The sequence below is a fragment of the Ranitomeya imitator genome, chromosome 3 (genome assembly GCF_032444005.1).
Source record: "Ranitomeya imitator isolate aRanImi1 chromosome 3, aRanImi1.pri, whole genome shotgun sequence".
NCBI lineage: Eukaryota > Metazoa > Chordata > Amphibia > Anura > Dendrobatidae > Ranitomeya > Ranitomeya imitator.
This window is the reverse complement of record NC_091284.1, coordinates 112,272,943-112,298,999: the sequence shown is the minus strand read 5'-3', so window position 1 is coordinate 112,298,999 and position 26,057 is coordinate 112,272,943. Positions and strand designations below refer to the sequence as shown.

Here is a 26,057-nt window from a genome sequence, read left to right as displayed (position 1 = left end):
ACCAAGCGCCTGTTTATACAAAGTAAAATAAACTACAGCAAAACCAAAGAAACAAGATGGACATATGTTAGTATAAATGCAATGTGTAGGAGCATGTTCACACTGTGGCCATTTAACAGAGAAAATGAGCATATACCCTGTAGAAAGTAAATAAGTAAGTAAGGTAAATACATAAATACTAATAGTGCATACAAATAACATAGGGTTCTTAGTTAACACTATTTAGATCAAAACAGCGTAAAAACCATCCCACCGCGACAAGGTGTACCCTAGTTGTTGTGCATCTTTTTCTACCACACTTTTTCCTTCCACTTACGGTAGCTTTCCATTAATATGCTTGGATACAGCACTCTGTGAGCAGCCAGCTTCTTTAGCAATGACCATTTGTGACTTACCCTCCTTGTGGAGTGTGTCAGTGACTGCCTTCTGGACATCTATCAAGTCAGCAGTTCCCGGAGCTGGGCAACCTCTCGTGTAAGAGAAGCATATAGTATCAGGACAGATCTGCTCTACTATTAAATCAAATGATGCAAAAAAGTTTTGTGCCTTTTAGTTAATAGAGCCTCATTGTTATAAGTAGTATAAATTATTTGTGCCAATGAAGCGATGGCCGGGGGACCACCACGGTGCAGGAAGACTACTGTACACAAGATGAGGTGCAAACAACAAATGGTAGATTTATTGGAAGACAAGGAATGAAGTGGATGAGGAAGATGCAAACAGGGGTATGCAATGGCAAAAGATAATTTACAAGAGTTATATTCTTTAGCTTGTCCGTACAATAGCACGGTGCTCCAACTGTTACAGACTCAATATATGTCACACATGTAAATGCAAACAATAAACAAAGAATGATGCTACTCTACGTATAACCTCCCTGGCCTTTACTAAGCAGGCGTCATGGCTGCCGTGTTCTGACTATTGAAGCCTACACTAGGCCCTGACATGTGCACAAAACAGGAACAAACTCACGGTGATGTTGGGGACTCAGATCCAGTCCCGGGGGGCCCCCAACAGTCTAACACGGTGGTGCGCACAGCTTTCTGTCAGCTCCATGAAACGTGGTCTTCTCCTTGCTTCTGGGTACTGGAGGTGCTCCTGCAAACTGTAAATCCCTTTCTCGGTATGTTCGTGGCTCCTCTAACTAACACAGGACAGCCACCCTAGGTGCACCCGGAAAAGTCTGTCAAATCTCACAAGTCCACTCTTTTACAGGCTGGGGGTCCTCTCTTGCAGTTATATCAGGACACAGTTCTCCTCTCTTGCAGCTATCAGCACAAAGTTCTCTCTGCAGCAGCCTCAGCTCACACACGCTGTTCAGGCTCCACCCCTGCCATCTGTACAGTCCAGTTCATTCACACAGTCTATTACAGGGGAGAATCAGAACATTCCATCCTGCCAGACAAGGGGGTGCAGTCTCTTAAAGTAACAGCGTGTTCCCTACTGTCCATAACAGCACCACCCTCCTACACCAACATATTACTAAAATGGTGAACGTCAAAAGGTTTTCATGAAGTTCTATTCCCTCAAATACCATTTTTATAAATGCAAAAAAATCACACTTTTTTATACCTAAAAATCATATTTGTGAAGGAAGCGATTTGACAAATTAAAGAATGCGTACACTTTCATTTTATGTATACAGCACTAAGGCAAACCTATTCATCCTCATGGTAACAGAATCTTGCCTTTTTATTTTAAGTCTGTCTTTTTTATCCATTACCACTTATCCTGTTGCTAAAACTTAATTCATAACAAGCGATAAAAAAACCTATGTAGTCAACTTACAGTTAAAGGGATTTTATGATCATCTTTCTTCAGGAGCGCACTTCTTCTTCTTGATGGCTTCCTCCTTGCCTTGGAGCAGTGAGCTCCTGAGGACTGGCAGATCAGACCAGCTGCGTTCCGGCAAGATTCTTTCTTTTTTTCATGACACATATCCATGTCTAGAACTTCAGAAACTGTGTAGTCAACAACAGATTACATTTGTCCAATGGTACGAAACAGTCATTTTTGTGTACCAAAAAGAGCTCAGCAAACAATGTGTTACCAATTAAGTGCTTAGATACTATCAAAGCAATTATGTTACATTCCTCATTCTTTAAAGAGGACACTCCACCACTTTAGGGTAGACTACCCCTGCTTGCAAGTCACCATAACGACATGTCAGCCAATGTCAATGTGCCTATTCTGATGTCACCACCACTGTAATGTCATTTTACTCTATTACTCTACTCATTATCACATACACTTCTACCTTGCTGGTGTCCTAAACATCTGCTGCAAGACACGTGTCATAAGAAGTCACATCACCATGAAGTCAGTTCAGTGCTTTCACACCTTTTGGGGCATCAGCCTAATATTCAGGCCTCTCTTGCATAGAGCTATGTCATTCATGCATCTGGGTTCGATCCCTCGAGCCTGTGCTTTGTGATCGGTTTCTCTGTCCGCCGAGCCGCAGCAGATATACCTTCTTCTCTGGGTGTTTAGTCTCTGTTATCCTTGCTTCAGTCTTTTTAGGATAACAGATATTTTAATTTACTCATATTCCCTATCGCCTTTCGGGTGTAGCTTTATATACTTTCCTCCTGCTAGTGATAGTCTCATTTGGATGTCCAGTCATACTGTGTAGTTTAAGACAGTCAGTGAAAGCCCAGCTAGTGTTTAACTCTATGCGGTTTATGGTCTTTACCCTGCACTTATCTTCTGTTTCTTTTTAAGACGTAGGCAAAATATTCTCTAACAGTATGTACTTAATCATTTATTTTGTATTTTATGCTTTGCTTTACTCACTCTGGGATATTTTTTTCTGTTTCAGCACACTTTCCTTTCTGGAGGTAATTTGCACTCTACTCTGCCCTCTGCTTCTTTAGGAGGAACATTAAGTGCTCGACGGTCTTTCATGTAACATAGGTCCAAGTTGCCATTGTCTAGTCTGTGGGTAGCACTGTGTCAGCTCACACAGGAACCTAGTGACTATGGGGTCAGGATCTCTAGTCTGTAGAGGAATCAGCAGGGTCAGTTGCAGTGTTCAGTGTGTTACCTAGCTTCCCAAGTAAGTTGCTACTCTATCATAACAGGCTATATGGCAGCTGCAGGTCCCAACAGTAGGGCTGGCATTGCGTATCAATCCCTATGATGTCATCAGTATGCAATGTGTATCCTGGAAGACAAAGAGAAAAGAACACAATACATTATCTAGGCCTTGCTTATGCAGTGCTGTATTGCTCCAGTATTTAGATGTTGTGGTTTATTAGCCCACACTTTGACTAAATCCTTTTGCACCAATGCTTTGATGACGGCATCGCTCTTTAATCTGAAAACTAAAATACTGAAAATTACAATATTGTAAATATTTGCAGTATTTTGGGAACATTTTGAAAATTCACTGAAGATTCCTTTGGAAATGTAATATTAGAGTGCTTATGCTGCACTTTGGGGGTTCATGTTTTTACTTTTTGGGTTATGTATTTAGACCTCAAAGATAAATACAATCCCTCAAATTGCCAAAAACAGGTTGATGAGGGTTGCATTAACGTTAGCACGGTTTAATGAGAAAGCATTTGGCATTAGCAGAGAAGTAATGTAGTTTATGTCCAGTGTTGAAATATTAATGCAATAAAGATCCTGTTGAGTATTAAATCACAACCGCAGTACGCTACAATCAATACAGATAAATAAATACAATTTATGTGCCAGAAAGTATAATATGACATCGGTATATCTTAAACTTGCTGATTAAAAAGGCAGCCAAGCAATGGTTTATTGAAATGAATTTGTCATCAATTTGCTTAGAAAATAAATTCTTCCTTGTTTGGAAATTAATAAGGAACACTTACATTTTTTTTTCCAAAAAACTTTTAAAGTGATACTACCTCCTCTCAGATATTCAACCTCTCATGGTTGAGGTGGTAATGTCACCATTCAAACTTTGACCACTGTAGGTGAAGCGATGGAAGCAGCTGAGGGCGACTGAGCTACGCTGTTCTCATAACTGCCATAGAATTGATTGGGAGTTGAGTGGTCGGTGCCTCACCAGAGTTATTCCCATCTCAGGCTTGAGATATTGATATGTAATAACCCTTTAATAGTAAAGTTAATTTCTACTAAAGTTGAGCAAACAGTTTTGAAGGACCCTGGTCTAGCAGCCACATCAATGGTCTATGGCCGCCAAACCAGAACCCTGCATCTCTTCTGATTAGTTGACCCGCCTTGACATAATCGTTGCAGCTTGATGCATTCATGATGTTTACTTGCTAATCAGCAGTGATGCAAGGAGAAGAAGGTTCACTGGGCTCTGGTTCAGCAGCCACGGACTACTGCCATGGCCACTGGGCCACTGTCTTCTGACCCTTTTTGCTCAACTCTAATTTCTACTCCTAATGCCTTTATATCATATAATTTTAGTTCCAACATTCTTTGCTCATTCATTTTATAATACATCTTCTACAGTTCAGTTCATATCATGTCTGAACCATTCACCAGACATTTACAGTATGTCAGGACTATTATCCGATAGTCCAGCTGAATACTTAGCATATGTTTCCCGGAAGGCCCATTCTTATAAAACGTATACGACACAGTATAGGATTTTTATAGTTCTCCACAGCAGACTGTGATTTCTTATACAGCAAATAAGAAAAAGGTATACTTACACGAAGCAACTTGGCAGAGCCCAAGGACCCTCTTTTGGCTTCCATCTGCGGAATAGGGGCTTCTAGATATTTTGGATGTACATGACGTTAGAGCAGACAAAATGTATCACAAAAGTAAGTAAAAATAATTGTGTTCCTGGGATACCAGCTATAAATTCTTGGAGAGGCCATCAAATTTGACATTTTCCAGTGTCCAAGAAAAAAAATTGATACATCCATGATTTTTTTTTTAGGCTGATGGCACTTATTATCATCGTATCTAATCATTGCACAGCTCAATACAAGAAATTAGTTATTTTCATTGTATTGTTATAGACATGGTGATGGCGAACTCAGTCGAGGGGTTCAAGAGAGGCCTGGATGTCTTCCTGGAGCAGAACAATATTGTATCATACAATTATTAGGTTCTGTAGAAGGACGTAGATCTGGGGATTTATTATGATGGAATATAGGCTGAACTGGATGGACAAATGTCTTTTTTCGGCCTTACTAACTATGTTACGTACTGTATATTATTTATAATCTTTATTGTTAAATGTGTCCTGTTGCAATGTCCGTAAAAAAAAGTTGTTTTCCGTATTTTTTTGGATACGGTATCCAGAAGAAAAAAAATAATCTTATATTCAGAGTTCCCCTGTATGTATATATATATATATATATATATATATATATATATATATATATATATATACACAGTTGAAGGGGTTTTATCATTGTCACCCTTCAGGAGCGCACTTCTCCCCTGCCTCATGACTTCCTTCTTGCTGGGGAGCAGTGTGCTCCTGAGGATTGACAGTTCAGGCCAGATTCATGTGCTGGTTAGAACTGTGTGCTCTCTTTTGCTGCAAGTAAAAGCAACTTTGCCACTGCAGCATGAAAGAAAAGTTGGATAGGTGATAACTTGTTGTTACCCGACTACCACTTTTAAGTTAATTTCACTGACAAAGAAAACTGCGTGACCAATCCAAAATTTTCTTGCTTATCAGGTGTGGTAGAAGCATGTCTCCTGCATCTCCTGAAGAGAAGGGCGGCTGGATTCTTGAGGAGTGATAAAGTTGCAGCTTTATTCATGAAGGTTGCCAAGACGTGTGCCACTGCTGCAGATATCTGCAAGAAAGTGCAAGACTTACAGCAGCAGGTTGAAGGAAGGTGAGAAAACTCTGTTATTAACTATAATACAAGTAGAAGCAGACGCTCTACTTTTACAGTGGTAAATGAAATTGTTGATGTTTTGGATTCATACCTCAAATCATGGAACAGCACTCCCCTGAGGTCTTGTTTTATGAAACCCTCCCCCTGATAGACCCAAAATGCCATCACTGCAATGTACAAGATATTTTGGCAAAGAAATCAACTGAAAATTTAGCATTTAGGATGACAAAATAGGAAAAAAAGTATTTGGTATGAGTTTATATGACCATCAGAAAGTTGAGAAGCTTGAGCGAGTTACAGTTTGATGGCCATAACAAAAACATTTACCGTAAGTTGAGGCGAAATATAGTTAGCAAGTTTTACATAACCTATCCATAAGGAAAGCTCAGAGCATATATTGTAAAGTATCTATACAACACATCCATCTGGTCCTGGGATAGTTGATGCCAGATGAGTTGGGATGGTGCAGTTGTCTCCATTATTCATTTCTACTGTGCCAACATGTTCCACCAGGCAGCGCTTAAGAGACTTTGTCGCCATTAACTGTTACAACCATGAATCCCTATTACTGTGCAAGGAAACCTCCAAAAACATGGGGAGGACATACAAACTCTGTACAGGTTTGGTCCTTGGTTAGATTTGAACCCAGCGCTGCAAAGTAACAATGCTAACCACTGAGCCAACGTGCCGCTCCTAGTCAATATATATATACAAATGTAGCAGCCACGGACCGCACGGCTATTTGTGTAGTTTGGTCGTTCTTTTTCACTTTGACCAATGTAGAATATTGCTAAAGCTCAATGTGGTGTACAGTTGACATATAATTATCTATGCTGGCATCGCTTTCTAGGACCTTTCATGGAAATCATCCATGAATATTTCCAAGCATTTCAAACTCAAACCTGTTTTGTAAGTGCAGTGGTGTTATGTCCCTGGGTACAGTCATAAGTGATTTGGCAAAACTGCTATTTCCAACTTCATGACACCAATGAGTAAATGACTGTGACACCAACACAGGATCTCAGCCAGCTTTAATGAGAGCGACTCACGAGGTGTGACCGTGCTCCACGCCATCTAGTTCTCTTCCCTTTTGTGTTACTGAGAAAAAATTTCTGCTCATTTCAAGTTAGCAGTATGTTAGTTCCGCTAATTAGTCATTGAGATCTCACACGGACTAGTGTTGTCGAAAGGAGAAAGCCTATGGGAAGACTATCGGTCTAGTTTGTTCATGTTGATATGAAATATGGTATTTGTATGTCAAATTGATTTTTCGAGATATTTTATATTATATAAAACATTTTATTATAATTCTTTTGTCAACTACTTATTATAGACATGTTTATCATGCAAAATTGTCATAGCAAAAAGTTGATTACAAAGTTTATAAGAAGTAGGTCTAGTGATTACTATTTTTCCTTGTGGAAACCACCAACTTGCCTAGGGAGACTTACAAGCTACATGTGCAGTGCCCCAGAGTCCTGGTCGTTGCAGTAATGTCGTTCTTCCACTAGGGGGAGCGATGTTACGTCTGATGGCACCGAAGGAGTTCACCCTGCCAGGTATCACAGCCACACACACACTTCACACGCCAGTCCACCAGGGGGAGCTAAGGGTTCTATGTACTAGGCCACTCCTCACAAAGGGTAAAACTGGTGAGTTGGTTAGGAAGTTAGGGAGTCAGAGTCAGGAGTCGGAAGGAGAAGGAGAGGAGAGAAGCAGACTGGGCTCGGCCCAGGTAATGGGAAAGAAGGACACGGAGCTGCGCCTGCAACCCAAGTCGCAGCCTCCTAAGAAAGGACACGAAAGGAAGTGTGTCATAGTGAGTGAGCACAGAAGTCATAGCAACAGGAGTGAAACATCAGTGGGAGACCAGCTAGAAGCAGGCTGCCTCCATCTGAAGCGCAGATCCGGTGGCCGGAACACCAAGGGAGTAATAGACTCTACGCTTTACTTCAGAGACCGGCAGGGCAGTCGATTCCAAGTTGGCTGTCCGACCTAAACACCTAAGCAGACAAGGTGGCAATGCGGAAGAGGGGCGACACTAGGGTCCCTATAAAATAGCCTCAGGCCACCACCGTCATACGGGTTTGTCCTATCCATCTGGGGGACAGAGAGAGAGAAGTAACAAGAGTGAGGACCTTATGGTAGCTAATGCAAGTAGGGACCTACTACGTTACTGTGTGCAAGGGGAAGGTTACTGATTTCCACCTGGATAAGGTGACTCTGGAATTGCCATCAGACCGGCCGGACCCTGCCTACCCTGTCATCCGGCACTCTGGACTGTGGATGCTGAAGCCTTCAGTCAAGGTAAAGAGACTGCACCCATTGTGTCCTCGTTATTCACCGCGCCTTGCACCATCCACCATCACCATCTACACTTTTTGGAAGCTCTGGGGATATACTTCACCTGTGGGAAGGTATACCATCTAGCTGCCATTCCATCACCCCAGCGGACCCCTAAGCAGCGTCGGTCACTCTGACCGAGTACCACAGGTGGCGTCACGAACACTACCGTTAACTATCGTTTAGTGTGAAGGTACCTTTAGTCATATGGCAAATATCTTTAAAGGGTCAGACATTGACTTGTATGCTGTATCTACCTCTAATAGTGGCACTGGATAGCCAGCTTACTTCCTCCTGGAGGAGAGGTCTGTTGTGAATTCTGTGGCTGAATTCACTCCTGTGGTCACAAGTGGTACTGCAGCTTCTGAGCTTCCTCCCTCAGGTGTTCTGGTGAGCTCGTTAACTGCTTCATTACTTAACTCCGCCTGATGCTGCTATCCTTGCTCCTTGTCAATGTTTCAGTGTTGGATCTGAGCTTCTCCTGATTGTTCCTGTGACCTGCTGCTCTGTATAGCTAAGTGCTTTTTGCTTTTTTGTTGCTTTTTTTCTGTCCAGCTTGTCTTTTGTTTTGCTGGAAGCTCTGAGACGCAAAGGGTGTACCGCCGTGCCGTTAGTTCGGCACGGTGGGTTTTTTTTGCCCCCTTTGCGTGGTTTTGCTTTAGGGTTTTTTGTAGACTGCAAAGTTCGCTTTACTGTCCTCGCTCTGTCCTAGAATATCGGGCCCCACTTTGCTGAATCTATTTCATCCCTACGTTTTGTCTTTTCATCTTACTCACAGTCATTATATGTGGGGGGCTGCCTTTGCCTTTGGGGAATTTCTCTGGGGCAAGTCAGGCCTATTTTTCTATCTTCAGGCTAGCTAGTTTCTTAGGCTGTGCCGAGTTGCCTAGGTAGTTGTTAGGCGCAATCCACAGCCGCTTTTAGTTGTGTTTAGGATAGGATCAGGTGTGCAGTCTACAGAGTTTCCACGTCTCAGAGCTCGTTCTTGTATTTTTGGGTATTTGTCAGATCACTGTGTGCGCTCTGATCGCTAAGCACACTGTGTTTCTGGATTGCCTTCATAACACCTGTCATTAGCAAACATAACAGAGGTCATTTGAATTCTAAAAAGTTGTCACCTAATGGAGTATTTCATACTTTGAGTAATTACATTACATCACAGTGTGTTTAGTTGGACTTAAAAAAAACCCTAAAGATATTGCTCTACAAAGGAGGTGTACAGTCACTACGTGTATTAATGATCTTTTTGTGCTCATAGAGTGTATCATCTGTATCAACTTGCATGTAGCCGATTGTTGACAGTTTATAGGGGCTCTCTGGGGATACAAAATGTATTTATATCAAAATAACATTATCTACTATATAATTGTCTAAGGGTCACTTCCGTCTTTCTGTCTGTCCTTCTGTCTGTCACGGATATTCATTGGTCGCGGCCTCTGTCTGTCATGGAATCCAAGTCACTGATTGGTCATGGCAAAATGCCCACGACCATTGCCACGACCAATCAGCGACGGGCGCAGTCCGGGGGCAACGTGGCCGCTCCTTCCTCCCCGCAGTCGGCGCCCCCGCTCCATACTCCCCTCCAGTCAGCCCTCACACAGGGTTAATGCCGGCGGTAACGGACCGCGTTATGCCGTAGGTAACGCACTCTGTTACCGCTGCTATTAACCCTGTGTGTCCCCAACTTTTTATTATTAATGCTGCCTATGCGGCATCAATAGTAAAAAAAATGTAATGTTAAAAATAATAAGAAGAAAAAAAATCTGCTATACTCACCCTCCGTTGTCCGACGATCCGCTCGCGCCTGCTGCCATCTTCCGTTCCCGGCAATGCATTGTGAAATTACCCAGAAGACTTAGCGGTCTCGCGAGACCGCTAAGTGATCTGGGTAATTTCGCAATGCATCCTGGGAACGGAAGATGGCGGCAGCCGCACGCATATCGCCGGAGCTTCGGTGGATCCCAGGGGGTGAGTATATAACTATTTTTTATTTTAATTATTTTTTTAACAGGGATATGGTGCCCTGTTGTGAATTCTGTGGCAGAGCTCCCTCCTGTGGTCACAAGTGGTACTTCGGCTGGTTCTCTCTGTGAGCTTCTGTTGGTGGAGGAAAGTGGTACAGCGGCTTCTGAGTTTCCTTCCTCAGGTGATGTGGTGAAGTCGTTAGGTGCTGCTCTATTTAACTCCACCTAGTGCTTTGATCCTGGCCTCCAGTCAGTGTTCTAGTATTGGACCTGTTTCCTCCTGGATCGTTCCTGTGGCCTGCTGCTCTGCATAGCTAAGTTACTCTTTGCTATTTGTTTGCTGTTTTTTTCTGTCCAGCTTGTCAATTTGTTTTTTTCTGCTTGCTGGAAGCTCTGGGACGCAGAGGGTGTACCTCCGTGCCGTTAGTTCGGTACGGAGGGTCTTTTTGCCCCCTTTGCGTGGTTTTTGTAGGGTTTTGTGTTGACCGCAAAGTTACCTTTCCTATCCTCACTCTGTTCAGAAAGTTGGGCCTCACTTTGCTAAATCTATTTCATCTCTACGTTTGTCTTTTCATCTTAACTCACAGTCACTATATGTGGGGGCTGCCTTTTCCTTTGGGGTATTTCTCTGAGGCAAGGTAGGCTTATTTTCTATCTTCAGGCTAGCTAGTTTCTCAGGCCGTGCCTAGTTGCATAGGGAGCGTTAGGCGCAATCCACAGCTGCCTTTAGTGTGTTGGAGAGGATTAGGGATTGCGGTCAACAGAGTTCCCACGTCTCAGAGCTCGTTCTTGTTTTTTGGGTTATTGCCAGGTCACTGTATGTGCACTGACCTCTATGTCCATTGTGGTACTGAATTACCTTTCATAACAGTGCCCACACTGCTGTATACTACATGGGCTGTGTTAGATACCGCGTGGCTGCTATATACTACATAGGCAGTGTTATATACTATGTGGGCTGTGTGATATACTCCGTGGGCTGTGCTATATACTGCGTGGGCTGTGCTATATATTACGTGGCCACTGTTATATACTTTGTGTGCAGTGTTATATACTACGTGATTGGGCAATATACTACGTAACTGGGCAATATACTACGTGGCTGGGAAATATAATACGTGGCTCTGTGCTGTATACTACATGGCTCTGTGCTGTATACTACGTGACTGGGCAATATACTACGTGACTGGGCAGTATACTACGTGGCAGTGCTGTATACTACGTAACTGGGCAATATACTACGTGGCTGGGCAATATACTACGTGACTGGGCAATATACTACGTGGCTGGGCAATATAATACGTGGCTCTGTGCTGTATACTACGTAGCTCTGTGCTGTATACTACGTCGCTGGGCAATATATTACGTGACTGGGCAATATACTACGTGGCTGGGCAATATACTATGTGGGCTGTGCTATATACTACGTGGCTCTGTGCTGTATACTACGTCGCTGGGCAATATACTACGTCGCTGGGCAATATACTACGTGGCTCTGTGCTGTATACTACGTGACTGGGCTATATACTACGTGACTGGGCAATATACTACGTGGCTGGGCAATATACTACGTGGCTGGGCAATATACTACGTGGTTGGGCAATATTCTACGTGGCTGGGCAATATACTACGTGGCTGGGCAATATACTATGTTACTGGGCAATATACTACGTGGCTGGGCAGTATACTACGTGGCTGGGCAGTATACTACGTGGCTGGGCAATATACTACGTGGCTAGGCAATATATTATGTGACTGGGCAATATACTACGTCGCTGTGCAATATACTACGTAGCTGGGCAATATACTACGTGACTGGGCAATATACTACGTGGCTGGGCAATGTACTACGTGGCTGGGCAATATACTACGTAACTGGGCAATATACTACGTGACTGGGCAATGTACAACGAGGCTGGGCAATATACTACATAGCTGAGCAATATACTACGTGACTGGGCAATGTACAACGTGGCTGGGCAATATACTACGTAGCTGGGCAATATACTACGTGTCTTGGCAATATACTACGTAACTGGGCAATATACTACGTGACTGGGCAATGTACAACGTGGCTGGGCAATATACTATGTAACTGGGCAATATACTACGTGACTGGGCAATGTACAACGTGGCTGGGCAATATACTACGTAGCTGGGCAATAAACTACGTGAGTGGGCAATATACTATGTGGGCTGTACAATATACTACGTGACTGGGCAATATACTACGTGACTGGGCAATATACTACGTCGCTGTGCAATATACTACGTAGCTGGGCAATATACTACGTGACTGGGCAATATACTACGTGGCTGGGCAATATACTACGTGACTGTGCAATATACTACGTGACTGGGCAATATACTACGTCGCTGTGCAATATACTACGTAGCTGGGCAATATACTACGTGACTGGGCAATATACTACGTGGCTGGGCAATATACTATGTGGCTGGGCAATATACTACGTGACTGTGCAATATACTACGTGACTGGGCAATATACTACGTGACTGGGCAATATACTACGTCGCTGTGCAATATACTACGTGACTGGGCAATATACTACGTGACTGGGCAATATACTACGTCGCTGTGGAATATACTACGTAACTGGGCAATATACTACGTGACTGGGCAATGTACAACGTGGCTGGGCAATATACTGCATAACTGAGCAATATACTACATGACTGGGCAATGTACAATGTGGCTGGGCAAGATACTACGTAGCAGGGCATTATACTACGTGGGCTGTACAATATACTACGTGGCTGGGCAATATACTACGTCTCTGGGCAATATACTATGTGGGCTGTGCAGTATACTACGTGGACATGCATATTCTAGAATACCTGATGCGTTAGAATCGGGCCACCATCTAGTAAACTATAAAAGCTAACATCTATAGTGCAGTTTTTAATCATCTATTCACAACTATTCATTGTGCGGAAGTTGCAGCTGCCAAAGCACTCCTTCTCCCTTCTGGGACGTTATGTGACAGATCAGCGTGCAGAGGGGTGGTCTTCACCTGTGTTCTAGTACTGTCGGGGTCGTCACGACAATACCCTTCATCCACCAGTCATTCCAAATCAGATTTAAAGCAGTGGTACCGGAGTTACATAGTTACATAGTTATTAAGGTTGAAGGAAGACTATATGTCCATCTAGTTCAACCCATAGCCTAACCTAACATGCCCTAACATGTTGATCCAGAGGAAGGCAAAAAAAACCCATGTGCAAAGAGTAAGCTCCACATTGGGGAAAAAAATTCCTTCCCGACTCCACATACGGCAATCAGACTAGTTCCCTGGATCAACGCCCTATCAAGGAATCTAGTGTATATACCCTGTAACATTATACTTTTCCAGAAAGGTATCCAGTCCCCTCTTAAATTTAAGTAATGAATCACTCATTACAACATCACACGGCAGAGAGTTCCATAGTCTCACTGCTCTTACAGTAAAGAATCCGCGTCTGTTATTATGCTTAAACCTTTTTTCCTCCAACCGCAGAGGATGCCCCCTTGTCCCTGTTTCAGGTCTATGATTAAAAAGATCATCAGAAAGGTTTTTGTACTGTCCCCTCATATATTTATACATTAAAATAAGATCACCCCTTAGTCTTCGTTTTTCCAAACTAAATAGCCCCAAGTGTAATAACCTATCTTGGTATTGCAGACCCCCCAGTCCTCTAATAACCTTGGTCGCTCTTCTCTGCACCCGCTCCAGTTCAGCTATGTCTTTCTTATACACCGGAGACCAGAACTGTGCACAGTATTCTAAGTGTGGTCGAACTAGTGACTTGTATAGAGGTAAAATTATATTCTCCTCATGAGCATCTATGCCTCTTTTAATGCATCCCATTATTTTATTTGCCTTTGTAGCAGCTGCCTGACACTGGCCACTGAATTTAAGTTTGTCATCCACCCATACACCCAGGTCTTTTTCATTGACGGTTTTGCCCAGAGTTTTAGAATTAAGCACATAATTATACATCTTATTACTTCTACCCAAGTGCATGACCTTACATTTATCCCCATTAAAGCTCATTTGCCATTTATCAGCCCAAGCTTCTAGTTTACATAAATCATCCTGTAATATAAAATTGTCCTCCTCTGTATTGATTACCCTGCAGAGTTTAGTGTCATCTGCAAATATTGAAATTCTACTCTGAATGCCCCCTACAAGGTCATTAATAAATATGTTAAAAAGAAGAGGGCCCAATACTGACCCCTGTGGTACCCCACTGCTAACCGCTACCCAGTCCGAGTGTGCTCCATTAATAACCACCCTTTGTTTCCTATCCCTGAGCCAGCTCTCAACCCACTTGCACATATTTTCCCCTATCCCCATTATTCTCATTTTATGTATCAACCTTTTGTGTGGCACCGTATCAAAAGCTTTTGAAAAGTCCATATACACTACATCCACTGGGTTCCCTTGGTCCAATCCGGAACTTACCTCTTCATAGAAACTGATCAAATTAGTCTGACATGAACGGTCCCTAGTAAACCCGTGCTGATACTGGGTCATGAGGTTATTCCTCTTCAGATACTCCAGTATAGCGTCCCTTAGAATGCCCTCCAGGATTTTACCCACAGTAGAGGTTAAGCTTACTGGCCTATAGTTTCCGAGTTCAGTTTTTGTTCCCTTTTTGAATATTGGCACCACATTTGCTATACGCCAGTCCTGTGGCACAGACCCTGTTATTATGGAGTCTTTAAAGATTAAAAATAATGGTCTATCAATGACTGTACTTAGTTCCTGCAGTACTCGAGGGTGTATCCCATCCGGGCCCGGAGATTTGTAAATTTTAGTGATTTTTAGACGCCGCCGCACTTCCTGCTGGGTTAAGCAGGTGACATTTAATTGGGAATTTTTATCACTAGACATTTTGTCTGCCATGGGATTTTCTTGTGTAAATACTGATGAAAAAAAGTCATTTAGCATATTGGCTTTTTCCTCATCCTCATCCACCATCTCACCCAGACTATTTTTAAGGGGGCCAACACTATCATTTTTTAGTTTCTTACTATTTATGTAGTTAAAGAATATTTTAGGATTATTTTTACTCTCTCTGGCAATGAGTCTCTCTGTCTCAATCTTTGCTGCCTTGATTTGCTTTTTACAGAATTTATTTAATTTTCTGTATTTATTTAATGCCTCCTCACTACCTACTTCCTTTAATTCTCTAAATGCTTTCTTTTTGTCCCTTATTGCGCCCCTTACAGCTCTATTTAGCCATATTGGTTTCATCCTATTTCTAATATGTTTATTCCCATACGGTATATACTGTGCACAGGTCCTATCCAGGATGCTAATAAACGTCTCCCATTTTCTCTGTGTATTTTTGTGTCTCAGGATATCGTCCCAGTTAATTGCACCAAGATCCCCTCTCATCCGTTGGAAATTTGCCCTCCTGAAGTTTAGTGTCCTTGTAACCCCTCTACTACACATCTTTTTAAAGGATACATGAAAACTTATTATTTTGTGATCGCTATTTCCCAAGTAACCCCCAACCCTTATATTTGATATGCGGTCTGGCCTGTTGGTTAATATTAGGTCTAGCAGTGCCCCCCTTCTTGTTGGGTCCTGAACCAGTTGTGAAAGGTAATTGTCTCTCATAATTGTCAAAAACCGATTACCTTTGCTGGAACTGCAGGTTTCTGTTCCCCAATCTATTTCAGGGTAGTTGAAGTCCCCCATAATAATGACTTCTCCTTGAGTCGCAGCTTCATCTATTTGCTTTACGAGGATATTCTCCATTGCTTCCATTATTTTTGGAGATTTATAACAAACCCCTATCAGTAATTTATTATTTTTTCCCCCTCCCCTTATCTCCACCCACAGGGATTCTACATTTTCATTAAATTCACCTATATTATCGCGCAGGATGGGTTTTAAGGATGATTTTACATATAGACACACCCCTCCCCCTCGCTTATCTGTACGGTCATTTCTGAACAGGCTATAGCCCTGCAAGTTAACAGCCCAGTCATGGCTCTCATCCAGCCACGTTTCAGATATCCCCACCATGTCATAATTATGCTCCAACAACATTAGTTCTGATTCGTCCATTTTGTTGGCGAGGCTTCTGGCATTAGTATACATGCACTTTATGTTCCTCTCTGTACTTCTATTTCTTAAATTATTAACTGTTCTGACCCCACCCCCCATGCCACCGCCACCCCCAACTTCCTTATTTGTGCCCAGGACTCTGTCTGCACTATCTTCCCCTCCTATAAAATGAATACCCTCCCCCCCAATTCCTAGTTTAAACACTCCTCCAACCTTCTAGCCATTCTCTCCCCCAGCACAGCTGCACCCTCCCCATTGAGGTGCAGCCCGTCCCTAGCGTAGAGCCTGTAGCCAACTGAGAAGTCGGCCCAGTTCTGCAGGAACCCAAACCCCTCTTTCCTACACCAATTCTTGAGCCACTTATTAACTTCCCTAATCTCCCGTTGCCTCTCTGGCGTGGCACGTGGTACCGGCAGTATTTCGGAAAATACCACGTTGGAGGTCCTTGCTTTCAGCTTGCAGCCTAATTCCCTGAAATCATCTTTAAGGACCTTCCACCTACCTCTAACTTTGTCATTAGTGCCAATGTGCACCATGACCGCTGGGTCCTCACCAGCCCCTCCCAATAATCTGTCCACCCGATCAGCGATGTGTCGGACTCGAGCGCCAGGTAGGCAGCACACCGTTCAACGATCCCTGTCTTTGTGACAGATTGCCCTATCTGTTCCCCTAATAATTGAGTCGCCCACTACCAGCACCTGTCTGGCCTGCCCTGCTCTCCTATTTCCCTCCTTACTGGAGCAGTCACTCCTCCGGCTTTCAGAGGACATGCCTGGCTGCAGCAGTGCTACCCCTGTACTGGCACCCCCCTCATCTGCCAACTTAGCAAACTTATTGGGGTGTTCCAGATCAGGACTAGCCTCCCTGGCACTCTTCCCTCTACCCCGCTTCCTAACTGTCACCCAGCTTGCTACTTCATTGTCCTGCAGCTCCATCCCACCATCCCCCCCCTCATCTGTCCCATTGAGCGTCTGCTCCGTGAGCAGAAGACTCCTCTCCATGTTGTCTATGGATCTCAGTGTTGCCAGCTGCACATTTAGAGTCAGAATCTGGGTTTCCAAATGCACAACGTGCTCACATCTCGCACAGCAGTATGCACCCTCGATCGGCTGCTCAAGGACTGCATACATGTGGCAAGATGTGCACTGGATGGCATTAACAAGAGTGGAGCACATTTCCTAATGGGGATTGCACCAGACAGAACAGTTCAATAAAAAAAAATATAAATAAATACAAAGTATTAATAAAAATCAGACAGCAATTCAGTAATTCCTCCCCTGAAAACTCCCTGACTCCAAAGTCACTGAATCACAAGTCACACTTACCGCCGTCCACACTTACGCTCTGGTCACACTCAGCTCGCTCACACTCACTCTGCTGAAGATTTATAGAGATTTTTTTTTTTTTCCTAGTGAAGAATGAGTCAGACAAAATCTGGTTCAAACTCAGAGTCTGCTTATGCTTCCACACGTAGTGGTAACCTCACAGCAACAACTGAACTTTATTTCCTAAAACACAATATTACATGGTCCATTGGGGGAAGGTGTGCAGAGGGCAGGGTTAGGCGGGGGTTGTGTGCAGAGGGCGGGGTTAGGCGGGGGTTAAGCAATGTATCTAGTATTCAGTCCTTCTGATTGGCTCTGACATCATCTGATGAATCTTCCTTTGTCCACATCTTGTCCACATCGCTTTAAGTATCATTTCCAGAGAAATGATACTTGTCCTTCTGGTATGTGAAACTTGTTTCTTCAGCCTGAAAGTGGGGCAAAGGTGAATACTGGCAGCCATCTTAAATACAGTTAAATTTGCATTAGCAAGCGAAGGGGAAAAACTTATTGTTTCACAGCATAAGAATATATAAAAGTACAAAAGAGTATAAAGACATATATTTTTACCTTGACAATCCCCCCTAAACACTAAGTTTTTCCCTAAAAAGAAAGTTCCTTTGAGACTGTCCATGTGATGGGGAAAGGGGAGGTGGATTTCTTCATCCAGACACCTCAGAAGCTCGCTTGTGAGAGGCCTCCAGGCAGCTGAACCCTTCACTAGCTTCACATGGAGTTCTCCCGCTGTCCCTAAACTAAATCTCTTAGCACCTGAGAGTAAGGGGTTTTGTCTAACATCTTGAGGGGGCGTACTTGGGGATCTCCCCTGGATCAGTGCCATTATACTCTAGTGGGTCTACTTCTTGGTTGAGGAAGGTGCCAGTCGGAGTTGGCTCAGTAATAACCTTTTTATACAGGGGAATAACACAACAGAGGATTATCGATCCAACTACAAGAAGGGCAATCAGTACCAGACAAGCTTGTTGAAGGAATCCTTTAAGCCCACCCAACCAACCGGAAAAGAAAGATATGTCTACTTCAGCATTAGATTTTAATTCTGCTGCTAACCCATTTAACTTTTTAAGGGCTATCATGGTCTTTCCATTTACCCCAGAGTTCTGAGGGATATAGGTACAACATTCCTCTCCCACCATCCCACAGACTCCTCCTTTCTCAGCTAAGATCATATCAAGGGCTAGTCGGTTTTGGAGGGTCATTCTAGTGTTAGGGCCTAATTCCTCAACTATACCTTGGAAAGCATCACAGATAAAATTGACAAACCTTTGTTCACTGTAATATATGTAATTGATCCAATCAACATTTTTATTAATCTGCACCTGTGGGATTAAAGAAACAAAGCTAGCATAGATCTGGTTCTCGGCTTTAAATTGGTCAGGCACCCCCCTTGGCACTCCAATAGCATCGACATATACCAATGGATCTTCTTCATAACTCATGTGGAGCTGATCGAGACTTCTCCTCTTTCTGGTATATTCATCAGGTGTCTCCGGATCCCAAGGTAAAATCTTGAACTTCTTGGCTAGTTTAACAAGGGTGCATTGACCTATCCAGGCATTAGGCAACCTAGGATGGAGCTTACCATCTCCACATAACCAATAAATATCGTACATATACTGTGTATGATTAGCTAGCAAGTCAGTATCCAGGGAACTGTTCTCTTTGCAGAAACCTGTCTCGAAGACCCCTACTGGTGTACCTGTAGTGTCGTGGGAATTATAGCAAGTATAATTATCAGCTAATACGGTTATCCCTCCTGGGACCTTTAGTTTAGGTTCTTCATGAATTAGTGGGACATAATCTGAGCAATCAGTGGGCTTTAAACCCTTCAACAGATTCATAACACAGGTAGTGGTATTGTCATCAGGAAAAAAAAACAAAAAACAATGCATGTGTGTATAGATGTGTATTCGCTGCAGCACAAGCAATACATCCTACAGAGATACTCTGGACTCTTACATTGTATCTTACCCATTCTAACCATAAATTTGTCCTTGGGGCTGTTTGTGTTTCTATGGAGAAGACTTCTAACACATATATAATACTGGATGATCCCCTCTACCACCCGTTGAGTCTCAGAGCACTTGACTACATTGCAGAAATCAAATCACCAGATATTTACCGTGGCCGTTAGGTTTACCCAGAGAATAGTGGCACCGGAATTCTTATTTACAATAGGGGCCGAGGAGGTAGGGGTGAAGATGACCCCTGGCCCTAGGACCAAAAACAACAGCAACATTTTCCTTCGATCATCACTGTGAGTAAGCGCTGGTCCGGTCTCTTTTGCAGTGTGAAGCGTAGATCCAGGTGCTCTTTCCTTCAAGTTTTACTGGCATAGCTTTTCACAACCATAAGACCACCAGGCTTCAAATTGTGACCAATATCGGTTTCTGCTGAATCTGGAAGGGAAAAAGAAACTAAAACATGGGTGTTAGCAACATTTTTTACTAAGCTGAATAACATATTGAACAGCACGGTCAATTTCTTCTGACAACTACTGAGACTGGAAATTTGCAACTGAGAACCTAGCACCAAACAATATCTCATATGGGGACAGGCTATGTTTTGAAATAGGGGTAGTACGAATGTGTAAGAGCCCTGGCCATGGAGCCGTAGTCTCCTGCATCATTTTGGTCAATTGTCCCTTCAGTGTGCAGTTCAGCCTCTTAACTTTCCCACTGGATTGTGGAGAGTATGGAGGGCTACAGTGGATCCAAGCATTGTCAGAACCTCCTGATACACGAGAAGGAAAGTCCGGGCCTTGGCCACTTTCAGCAACTTCTGGAACACCATATCTGCATATAACTTCCATCACCAGTTTCTTTGCTGTGATCTTTGCAGTCACGTTGGTAACGGGGAATACTTCTGGCCAACTGGAGAACATGTCGACAACCACCAGACAATATTCATACCTTCAGACTTAGGCAACGTGATGAGGTCCACCTGGAGCCTTTGGAAAGGATAATCGGGCTTAGCAAGATACTTCGGGGGTACACGTTGAAGTTGACCGGGATTGCAGATCTGACAGATACCTCGATGTGTGGGCCCATGCGCCCATGTGACAATAGCAGGGTACATCCGCTTAGGGAGACACACAAGTTGGCCCTTTTTCCAGCGACCATTGTCCATACGTGCTCCATCAGCTTTCCACTGCTTCACTTCTTCCTTTGGAGACATTATCTGCATCGTCATTAAGCGGTCTCGCGGGGTCCGACAGAAAACCTCAGTCTGGCATAGATCATCAGGTTCCTGTAGAGTCAGTGTTTCTTGTAACTGTTTACGCTGAGAGCGTGTGGTCACCATAGCTGGTATGGTCTGTTCAACGGACAGAAGAGCAGCGGCTTTTGCTTGCATATCCGCACAGGCGTTACCAACAGTCTGTGGCCTGTTCCATAGTACCGTGCTCCTTAACTTTGATAATGGCCACCTGGGTAGGTAATTCGATTGAGTCCATGAGGGCTTTAACAGCTTCAGCATTCTTCACTGAGTCCCGGCAGTAGTAAAAAATCCTCGATTGGTCCATAGAGCTCCGAAATCATGAGCAATACCAAATGCATACTGTGAGTCCGTGTATATACTAGCCCGCCTGTCTTTGGCCAAAGTACATGCAGTAGGCAGATCCTGACGTTCTGCTTCTTGTGCTGACAATGAGGGAGGGAGTGCAGCTCCGTGCAATACAGTATCTTCCGTAGTAACAGCGTATCCGGTGTGGAATCTGCCAAAATCATCACCATATCTTGAACCGTCTTTCAGGGCTTTGTAGAGAGGTAGCATTATGCGGGATGCGTCCCGTATCCACTGACAACAATAAGTACATATTCCAAGGAAACGCTGGAGCTCAGTCTCATCCTTTGTAGCTGACGGCTATTTTTCTTTCTTCTGTGAGGTGTCTGGCACCCTGAAGGAGACAGTGACCCAAAAATATCACTTGACCAAGGCAGAACTGAAGGTTCGAGGCCGAAACCTGACAGTCCAGATCTGCCAGATACTTGTGAAAACTAACAGTGGCAACAATGGCTTCCTGCTCTGTCTGTGCACACAACAAAAAACAAAAAAAATTACCCACATACTGAAGTAACGTGACATAGGCATATTCTAACTGACAGGGTTAACAACACTATCCCCCCTTTTTTTTTTTTTTTTAATACATCTCATTATACTCATCTACATAGGGGTTATATAATGTAAGGACCATCTGACCATCATCTTGGAATTATATTCTGGAGCGGAACTTGTGATAATAAATCTGTCCCCAGTAAATTTACCGGACATAAGGGAGAGATTACGAACTGAGCAGTAACTTCAGGGAAAGGTCCCACAGGGATGGGTTTTGTGAGAGTCTATCAATTGGGTCTGCCATCTACTCTAATTAAAACAAGCTCTTGGTCTGAGAATTAACATAGCGAGGCTTGGGAGGGAGATTTCCAGACACAGGGTTAAAATGGATATTGGAGCGTAAGACTGGATTTGTGTAAGGGAGGGGGCTGGAGCTGGAATCTGTTTCTTGGGCCACTGATAAGGAACCGAGCTGCGTGCCGTGTCCTTGAAGCTGCGGCGGGGGGGAGGGGGACTAGAGAGCGAGAAAGGATCGCTGCAGCTGCTGATACAGAACAGGTTAAGTTCTTCTGGACTCAGCGCGTACTGAACCAAGGACAGAATATACACAACTCCATATTCTTCAGCGCAGCCGGCCCCCCTTTCTCTGGCCCGCAGCACAAAGAGGAGAAGTCAAAAAACAATTTGCGCAGGGGTTCACCCCTCCCATCGGCCACAAACACACAGATAAGAATTTACAGCATTCTTCAACACAAAAGAAGAAAAACAACAACGCAGCTATTTGACTCCCCCCTCCCATCGGGTGTTTTGGAAAACCACACAGAGTAGCGGAATACAGCAATTCTCAGACTCAATTAATTTCTACAAAACCTTCACACAATTCATATACCAAAACACCTTAGAAAAACCAATGATTGAGGTATTTTATAGCCAAACACGGGCTCAGCATCCTATGATCCTCCCTCTCCATCAACCTCTTTCCATTCCTCGTTCTTTAAGCCTCGCGCAACTCGCAGATGAGCTTGCACTTGTTCTAACAGTCCTTTATCTTTCAATATGCCCTTTTTGTTCTCTATGAGATTGTGCCATATAGACGGCTGCAATCTCCCTTTCGAGGGCAATCCTACATGCTTGTACAACCTCTCAACATTCTTGACTGCCTTCTTGCCCTCCCGTGACTCTACTATTGTCTTGACTTCCACAGCATCCTCGCTTAACTCATGGGGCACGTACTTCTTTAAGAGACGCAACATGACTCACAGAATACTACGCCCTTCTGCAGTAGGCCGCTGACAGCGACAGCAACACTTGTGTCCTAACACGGAGCCTCGCGCTCCACGTGTTATGAATAAAGAGCCTCGCGCTCAATATTTTTCCCTAACCTGAACACTAGTGATTACAGTCTGCCCTGTCACGATATTCTAAACGTTGGGAGGCTGTCTCCTAGTGAGACCCCTCCACTGTGTTTCTGGTGGTCCCCCTCTTGGGACGTCTTAATTACCGATATGTGCAAGTGTGTGCAAGTGTTTCTGGTGGTCCCCCTCTTGGGACGTCTTAATTACCGATATGTGCAAGTGTGTGCAAGTGTTTCTGGTGGTCCCCCTCTTGGGACGTCTTAATTACCGATGTATGTGCGTGCAATATCACAGAGGCTACGTCTCCAATCCCTTCCTCTAAGCCGCCCCCAATCCACAAACTTCTCAATCTTTCACTCTATCACTACTAGGCAACAGTCACGGGTAGGGTGGTTGAATGGAGTACAGTGACCGGTGGAGGAGGTGTGGTGTACACGAGGACGCGCAGAGTGTGACGTCTCTCAGTTGCTGGTTCGAAGCGTGGCACGGGATCGCGCTCGGTCTCACCACTCGACCGGTCACTCCCCAGACCCAAGGAGACCAAAGACTAACCAATAATGGCTGAAACACTAGCAAGTGTGACACATACATAGTATGCGATCTCCACTTACCGTGTTTGGAGGGTGATCAGTCCTCGAGGTCAGCCACTACGGGTGTCGTCCACGGACGTCCAGGCATGGGTCAAGGGGGGCTCGGATCTCACGGGCCACGCCCCACGTTGGTTGCGCCAAATTGTCGGGGTCGTCACGACAATACCCTTCATCCACCAGTCATTCCAAATCAGATTTAAAGCAGTGGTACCGGAGTGAAGAATGAGTCAGACAAAATCTGGTTCAAACTCAGAGTCTGCTTATGCTTCCACACGTAGTGGTAACCTCACAGCAACAACTGAACTTTATTTCCTAAAACACAATATTACATGGTCCATTGGGGGAAGGTGTGCAGAGGGCGGGGTTAGGCGGGGGTTGTGTGCAGAGGGCGGGGTTAGGCGGGGGTTAAGCAATGTATCTAGTATTCAGTCCTTCTGATTGGCTCTGACATCATCTGATGAATCTTCCTTTGTCCACATCTTGTCCACATCGCTTTAAGTATCATTTCCAGAGAAATGATACTTGTCCTTCTGGTATGTGAAACTTGTTTCTTCAGCCTGAAAGTGGGGCAAAGGTGAATACTGGCAGCCATCTTAAATACAGTTAAATTTGCATTAGCAAGCGAAGGGGAAAAACTTATTGTTTCACAGCATAAGAATATATAAAAGTACAAAAGAGTATAAAGACATATATTTTTACCTTGATAGTACAATCCAGCCCCCTGATAACACCTCCTTCCATTCAGCCACAGATTAGGGGGCATGGATTGTTGTGCTTGTATTGCAACCCGCACCTCCTGACAAAGCCTGATGTTCTGTGCCTACCCAACCTCCCTGTGATTTATGACTGCTGCTAATTCATAGCTTTCTTTGATAGTCATAGATTCCATCTACGTTCCTAGACATTTAACTAAGAAGCTGTGCAGATGCATGCTATATCCTTACTTAAGTCTATCTCTCTCTAACCAGAACGTCTCTCCCTAAGTAGTCCTTCATCACACATATCTTCCCAGCCTGAGGACAGGGCAGCCTAAGGGGAACTGCTGGGTTTTATGTCTGGTATACGCTGTAGTAGACTTCCTGATACTTTCTGTAGGCTGGGAAGACACGTGTGATACATGAGTACTACCTATAGAGTGTGGGGGTACGGATGAAACCTGTAGCTGCACGGCTTCATTGTGATATGAGCGTGGAATGAAGCTGTGACTGGCACAGAAAGCTGTGAATTAGCCCCAGGCACAAGCCATGCCCCCAAGGAGATGCTATCAAGGGGCTTGTACTGTATAAAAAGTCTGCAGCAGAACTCCCCCTGAAACTCACAGTGAATAGTTCTGAATGGCAGATATTGTGACAAACTGTCCTATGGATGTCAGTCTTCATAGTGTATGAAGTTCTGCTGATATTAGTACATTTTGTTTATTTCTTTTATTTAACATGGTACCAAAGGCTGTAATACAAAGAGTACATGCATTCAGACAATCGATCATGTATAAAGAAACTTTTTTTACATTCTGGAAAAATATATATAGAATAGATAGAACTCTCTGGCTGAATAAGACATATGGATTGATGAACAGAGATACAAGCCGCAAGCAAAACGCCAGAAGGGTATTGGTATTGTCTTATCCCAACAGGCTAGGATAAGAGAAAGGAAAGAGGGATAAAACACTTGGCAAAAAACCCCACAACCAAACAAAATGTAACTACTGCAATACTCCAGTGTAAAGAATTAGAAGGTTATCTACCCAAGGACCCCGACCTTCTGAAATGTAGCTGGAGATCCTCTATCGTGAAATATGACCCTCATATGATATGGTAATATTAACCAGCGTCTTTTGTCTACTAACTGTGGGAGATCTGTAGCCATCCTGAGAAAGATGTTACCGTTTTCTTCATCTAACAGTCCATACAATGCCATCTTGGGTTCACATAATATAGTAGTCATCAATAGGGAGTAGAGTAGCCCAAAGATATTAAGTGAAAAGAAGATTACAGGATCCTTATGAAATGCCAAAAGTCATCATTCCGAGAATGGAAATGATGGCACCCTGCAGAGGGGTCCTGCCCATCTTGTGAAGGGGAGAGGAGGTAATATGGATTTAATGGATGATGTACAGCTGGGTCAGCCGGAGAGGCCACAAGGTTCGAACAGATCAGTACCTGCCAGTCCTCTGCCGACAGGGAAGGAACTAGGCTTTTCCACATCGCGTCCACTGGTATCAGGGAATAGCCAATCTTTTTTGACAGAAGATGTATATAAAAAGTCACAATTTCCCCTTTAAGGCCTTAGTATCTAAGAATACCAATAAAGGGTATGTGGAGATAAAAGTAGTAGATGTAGTAAACTGCGCATTCAACGCATGTCTCAGCTGAAAGTATCTGTACTTGTACGAACAAGGAATACCAAAGGTCTCTTCAACTTTACAAAAGGAAATCATTATCATGCATATCCCATAAACACTTACCCCCCGGACAATCCACCAGTGAAGATCTGGAACTGTGAGTATTGAACAAAGGG

General features: G+C 43.8%; 1 protein-coding gene across 2 annotated transcripts in view; it reads left to right on the top strand.

Annotated features, from left to right (window-relative positions):
• SGSM2 (small G protein signaling modulator 2) overlaps positions 1–26,057 on the top strand; it is a 464,929-nt gene that overhangs the window by 276,203 nt on the left and 162,669 nt on the right. For both annotated transcript variants that reach the window (XM_069761288.1, XM_069761289.1), the window contains exon 3: positions 5,642–5,804. In XM_069761288.1, coding sequence (XP_069617389.1) covers positions 5,642–5,804 — 163 coding nt within the window. The remainder of the gene's footprint in view (positions 1–5,641; positions 5,805–26,057) is intronic.